This window comes from Leptodactylus fuscus, chromosome 5 (genome assembly GCF_031893055.1).
Source record: "Leptodactylus fuscus isolate aLepFus1 chromosome 5, aLepFus1.hap2, whole genome shotgun sequence".
NCBI classification, from domain to species: domain Eukaryota; kingdom Metazoa; phylum Chordata; class Amphibia; order Anura; family Leptodactylidae; genus Leptodactylus; species Leptodactylus fuscus.
Genome location: NC_134269.1, coordinates 140299982 through 140307010, shown reverse-complemented (window position 1 = coordinate 140307010; position 7029 = coordinate 140299982). Strand labels below are relative to the sequence as shown.

Below are 7029 nucleotides of genomic sequence, written 5' to 3'. Positions count from 1 at the left end.
TATAAAATATCGGTCATGTAAGCTAAAGAATGGAAACTAAAAGATCTGCAGCTTTAGCCATCCACTTGCTATAGTAAATATCAGATCTGTAGACACAACTGCAGAAGAGATGATTGATCATGTCACCCAGGTCTTACAGCGTATATTCTAAGCAATAATCGACATATTGAGACTCTGCTAAACAAAGAAGGCACATTATGGAGATACACAATAAATGATAATGGGAAAGCTTTGGTTTTCATATAGAAGTGCTAACAATGTTGTTAGGTGATACACAAAAGAGAAGGACATATAGCGAATGCCGTATGTTTCCTCTTTTGTTACAGTGATAAATAACTGCCTTTTATCTATCAATAATCCACTTCATATTACATGATATCAATTATGTGACTATAATATCACCTGCGAGATAGGGAAATGTTTTTGTACCTTGTTAAATATTACATGAAGCACACTGAAATGAATGCACAAGTGGAGTAATATTTATTTAGTGAGCAGGTGCACTGCAGATGCAGCTTTTGATGATTTCATATTGAATCCATTGAAATAATATCTTTCTTGTTATTTCATCTGTTTCCCAGTTCCTTAGGGCCAAGATGAAGTCCCAGCCAATGACAGCGCCCCAAACAACAGTTGTCGCACCTGCATCAGGGGGGAATGACACAGGAACCGCGGCTCCAAGCGATGGGAAAGATAATCACTTTTCAAAGCTCAAAGAGAAGTTCATGAATGAGCTGAATAAAATTCCCTGTAAGTAAAGCAAATGGGAAGCATGCATTTTTTTATGACTAATAATAACATTATACCATACCATTAGACCAGTAATTCACTTTTTATTATAATATGCTCGGAATGAGCTTTCAGCATAGCTACAGTTTTTGTTCAACTTTCTGGTTTCACTAATGTCATATGAACATAATGCATTTGATGGATTCGAATAATCTATTTTTTCATTATAATGCAAATCATATCTCCTGGTAATAATCTAGAATCTGAGATATTTAGAATTTTCTTATATTTATTAAAGTTACACAGGGACAATATTATGTTTTAGATAGTAGTTGATGCTAAATTATATAGCAGGTGTCCTCCTTCCTAATGTGGTTCCGCTGATTCACAATCCCCTCTTCATTTCTTTAATATGTCAACAAGTTACTTTGCTTCTGTAGTCTGAGGCACTACTCCGTATTCTTATTGTCAATGAAGTAACTGAGAGCAGGGAGGAGTATTTTAGTCTACCAAAACACAGTAGTGGAACTTTATTATTTGTATCTCTTTTGTGCTCCATTTTAGATGTGCGCCTTTTTTCTGAGGCCTGGTTCACATCTGTGTTCGGTATTCTGTTAGGGGAGTCCACTTGGGGACTCCCCAAACGAAATACGGAAAGCATTAAAAAATGGTGAACGGTAGAGATGAGCGAATAGTATTCGAAACTAGAGTTTCAAATACCTCGCTCCCATAGGAATGCATGGGAGTGGCCATACAGCAAGGGGTTAAGCACCGGCCGGCGGCGCCAGTCACTAACTTGCATTCCTATGGAGCTAGGTATTCAAATCTAGTATTTGAATCAACTCTAGTGAACAGTGAAACCACACTAACCCCACAGACTAAAATGGAGTCTGTGTGTTTTCCATGCAGTGGCCACACGAAAGAGAAGTACTTTTGTCTCCATATGATTCGTGCGGACACCGTCCAGAAAACACACAGACCCCATTTTAGTCTATGGGGTCAGTGTCAGTTCATTACTCACTGTTTGTTAATGTGTTCGGTATTTCACTCAGGGGGTCCCCAAGCACACTCCCCAAACGGAATACCGAACTCAGATGTAAACTAGGCTTTAGCCATATTTTCATGCACCTAATTTACGAAAAAAGCACAAGGATATTAGATCTATGCATCTGGAGGTTCCTTTATAAATAACTAACACCCCAACAATACATAACAGCAATAAGCTCCCCACATTACAGCAACCAACCAAAAAAAGAAATTAGCAAAAGCAATTATCCATAAACCATAAATATTCATTGAAATAATATAAAAATAATAAAAATACATAAAAGAGACGACACATGAGCACAAACAACACTAACAATGGGAACGAGTATAAAATATAACCAGTGTCCACTGCGGTGAAGACCGGAAAGACTGATAGGGGGAATGACAAAACACACTAAAATCTATATATCACATAAGACTGGATATAACACATCCAAATAAAGATAAGCTAAATGAATATGACCCTTACTAAAAGTGATTCAAAGCATGGCTAAAAGATTACTTACGGTTATTATAATTCATCATGTGTGGTTATGTAGACTGTATACATGACTGTCCTTATCACATAAGATACGTCTTCACAGTTTGGGGCTAAGAGATATTCCACATTTTAGTAAATCACACTATGTATTGATGAAATATGAAGTGAGAAAATATTACCACGTATGTCTTTCAAAAATAATCATGTAGGACTCTAAATTGGGATGAATAATGCACTGTGACCAATAATGACAGATAAATTAGAATATTAATTGATTTTCATCCCTGAGATGGATCTTGGCAATCTGGCAGATGTCATGTTTGCAGAATTGATAGCAAACAGCTTTTCTGTGTCACATAAAATTCCCCTTTGCAGGAAGAGAGGTGTTATGATCACCATAGCTTGCTTGTCATTAACAGAGACACGTTCAGAGTCCAGCAAGGACAAACCATCATTGGCATTTTATTACTATAAAGTATAGACGGTGATGCCACACTGTACATAAAGCCGCACTGTTTGGAATATGTCTCTTTTTATCTTTCTTGGTATTTATTTCTCACTGGCCTACTTTAGATCATTAAAGTTAACAAACTGTCAGTGTCTACTGTCTCTACCATTTCATTAACTCCCCTAACAATTAATTAAGCAAAGGAAAACCCTGTTGTGTTCAACAAAAGCAAAACTAATTGCAAAAATCTGATGTGGTTGGATTGTAAAATGACACTATGATAACTACAATACAAGTCGGTATGGAAGATCTTGGCTCCATTTAGATAAATGTATATTTGGGTGCATATTTTATTAATTGAATACTTTGTTATGTTGAGATGTTTCCCTTAAAGACTGTGTATTATATATGTCTGATTTAGAAAATATCTGCACCCTCTGTTCCTCCTAGAAATTTACAGATTTGTTTGCCTTTCTATTGGCTGCACATGGCCAGAAGTGGGTATCAAGAGACATGCAGTTTTTTTGATATGCTAACACAAAGTGATATGCTGTCTATCCAATATGTATCTATATGCTCCCCCAGTGGTTGTGTTTTGAACTGAAGCTATTCAAGGGTTTTTGCAGCTTGTCGCAATTTTGTATTGAATTATTGTCATTAGAAAACAAAGTCCTTAAAGAGGTTATCTAGGGAATTTAGTTTTAATTACCTCCTCTGTTGGACCTGGGGGTTCTAATCTGGTACCAATCCTGGGTCATGTGTTCAAACCAGCACCTGGCCTTCGGGGTCACTCCTCCACCTCTCCTGTTTTTACTGGTAGTTACCTCTGCCTTTTGGCTGGTTTTAATATAAAAATACATGAAAATTGGAGAGTAGCGTGAAGGCAGGCCACCCACGACACTAGTGCTAGTTCCAAACATATGATTTGAAGTCAGAGCCAGTCTGCAACCCCCAGGTCTGGCTTGAAAAAATCCCCAGTGGAGGTAAGTAAAATTAAACTCCCTAAATACAGAGTACAGACCTCTACAGTCCCAAAATATAATAAGTGAAAGCCCAGGGGACGTGAAGTACATAAAAAAAAAAAAAAAAAAAAAGTTACTCACCTTCCCTGGACTCCTGTGTGGCTCTCTGTTCTCTTTGGCTCTTCTGTCTGACATCAGAGACTGCTGATAGGGCATCAGAGATTACTTTGGAGTCATAACGCCTAATTATGCCAACGTGGCCCCTGACACAGAATTAGTGGTTGCTGTCCTTAGGCAGAAGTGCTGAAGAGAACAGGGAGCAACACAGTAGTCTAGGGAAGGTGAGTCTCTGTTTATTATACTCTGGGATTTGAAGAGACCTCAGTGAATACAGTAATAATATCTTGTGAGAGGTGAACCTCAAAAGTTTCCTGTTCGACTGAACCTGAACTTTTTGGTATATTCATTGGGGCCAATATAGGATACTTTATTGTGTGGAGGGACCAATATGGGATTTTATACTATTTGAAGGGGGTCACTATTTAACATTATACTGTGTGGAGGGGCCACTATTGGGTATTATATCATGTGGAGGTGCCACTATGGGACATTATGCTATGTTGAGGGGCCACTATGGGACATTATACTTTTTGAAGGGGCCACTATGGGACATTATACTGTGTGAAGGGGTCAATATGGATCATTATACTGTGTGGAGGCCACTGTGGGACAATATACTTGGTGAAGGACACTATGGGACATTATACCATATGGAAGGGCCACTATTGGACATTATTCCATATGGAGGGGCGACTATGAGACATTATACTGTGTTAATGGGCTATTATGGGACAATATACTGTTTGGAGGTCACTCTGGGACATTATATTATGTGCAGGCCACTATGGAACATTATACTATGTGGAGAGGACACTATAAGCCATTATACCATGTGGACATGCAACTATGAGACATTATACTGTGCGGGGGGCTGCTATGGCACATTATACTTTGTGGAGGGGCCACTATGAGACATTATACTTTTTGAAGGTCACTTTGGGACATTATATTTTGTGGAGGTATGCTCTAAATAATGAGACATTTGATACATTTTAAATGTCAATTCTCATGAATTGTTGATACAAATGAAGGAAACAATCACAAATTAGCAATAATTGAATATTAGAGGTTACAAAATGAATAGGTCCCAGTGTTCCAAGACCATTACAATGCATTTTAATTAAAACTAAGAACTCTAGCTAAGGATTCACTTCTTCCCGGATCTCTATTGCCAACAGCAGTAGCTCTGGTCCTCAGTTGAAAGGTACCCTGGTTGTCTGTGCCAGATGATCACTACAGTCAAACTCATTCATGTGCCATTTGTGAAGAGGCCACCGCTGAGTTCTGTGAAAAGGCTGCTGTGGTCACCTAGCACAAATAGGTGTCGATCAGGGAAACGGGCATACAGAAGACTGGAGGTAGCTGTGTCATAGATGTCATCTTTTTATGTTTCTAGTCCCTTCTGCAACACAATAAACCATAAATAAAACCAATGTTAACCAGACCTATGTGTACAATAAAGTCATGCAATATCAATGCAAACCTAGTTTTCACAATTGTATCATATATGTGTGCTGTAGAAATACTTTATTTGCTATGTAACATGCACATTTGGTTCATTGGAAATTTTCTAGTAGTGGCACTTTAGATGTTAAATATTTTTCACAGAGAAAATTTAATTTGTTGCTCATTTTAATGAAATCACGAAATCTGACATGTCCAAATTGCAATACTAAATCTTCTAATGTATTGTTCCCGCTATGAAATAACTATGTACTTTTTCAGATTACACACTTTCCTTGACAGCCTTGAATTGGTAGTCATGCTTCATCTGACATTTCTAATTTAACTTTTTAAATCAAGTTCTTTAATAATTATAAAAGTCAGTGTATTAACTCCATATGCAAACTCTGAACACAAAGAACCATCTCAGAGCAGAAATGAATCAGTATGTTATTAAGGAACATATATAAATAAGATAAAATTATAAAGCTTTGCCTTAAGAAGTCATTTTTGTACATTCCTACTATAAATTAAAGAAAATATTTATTGCACTCTGGAGTCGAGAAATCGGATGCATTTCCTTTTAGACCTTGTGGTGAATCTGCAAGGAGATCCACATCTGAGAAGATTGTCAGCTGTTTTGAATGTTTTCCACTTGTGAGTAATCTTTCTCACTGTAGAATCAAGAATTAAAATTTTTGGAAATAGCTCTATAACATTTCTCAGATCAATTGGACAAGCAACAAAAATTGCTTTTCTAAGATCATTACTGATGTCTTTCCTCCATGGCATTTTGTTAACATGTACCTGAATGCTCTAGATCAGCAAACTGCCAAAACTTCTTTAATAATGGTGGAAATAATTGCTGATAATAAATTAAACAAAGGCATTTCATCAGTTACACTTGGCTGCTACTTACTACTTAAAGTCATGTGGCAGAATTTTACTTAATTTTTCACACATTGAAAACTTTTGCCCAGTTTTTGTTAAAGCAATAATGACACTGAATAGTTTATGTGTTGTTGTTCATCGGAGGTTGTGGTTACCTTATTTCAACACCTTCTAAAGACTAGATTTTTTTTGTTATGTTCTGAGGGGGTACAAATTCCTATTACAGCTAATAATGATAATTGGACAGATTGGACATAAGTGCAATGTGCATAAAAAAAGTTGAAGTGGCGGCCCTTGGTCATGTTTCAAGAATCTTCTGAATTCCCTTCCTTTTTCTCATAACTTTCCTCTGCATTGGTCATCCTTTCTCCCTCCTTTGCCTTTTCCCTTTGTGTTCTCCATCTTTGTCCGTCTGTCTGTGTGTTTCTATCCCCCCTTTTTTTTTCCCGTCTCTTTCCTATGTCCCCTTCGTTGTGTCGTGTCTTGATTTGTTCCTGAGTTATTCACTCTGAGTGTTTTGTCGGATGCTGATGTCCCATGTTTGGTTGTACCTGGGGTGCTCCCGGTTGGCGCCTATTTTTGCGAGGCCTGTGAGCCTCATTTTTATTTGCATTTATTTGTTTTTTACTCTTGTTTTCCCCGTTCCCTGTATTCAAAAATCCTTTAATAAAACTTGATTAAACATAAAAAAAAGTTGAAGTGTACGACTTTGGTACTCTCTTAAATACTAAAACCCTTTTGCCATGGGCATTATAGAGGGTTACTATTAGTCTCATCTTAAAAAGAGGGAGTTTGGTTTGCCATTGCCATCAGAGAGAAAACTGCATGTGTGGTTACTCTTTGTTCAACCAAACGAATTATTTTTTTATTTTTTGAACCCACACTGATTAGATATATCTGAAATTTAA

At 37.2% G+C, this 7029-nt stretch overlaps 1 protein-coding gene across 2 annotated transcripts in view; it reads left to right on the top strand.

Moving 5' to 3' along the window:
* The first annotated feature begins 581 nt into the window (after positions 1 to 581).
* The window catches only part of SYT1 (synaptotagmin 1), a 160979-nt gene continuing 154531 nt past the window's right edge, over positions 582 to 7029 (top strand). For both annotated transcript variants that reach the window (XM_075274373.1, XM_075274371.1), the window contains exon 1: positions 582 to 750. In XM_075274373.1, the coding sequence (XP_075130474.1) occupies positions 597 to 750 (154 nt within the window). In that variant the 5' untranslated portion in view covers positions 582 to 596. The remainder of the gene's footprint in view (positions 751 to 7029) is intronic.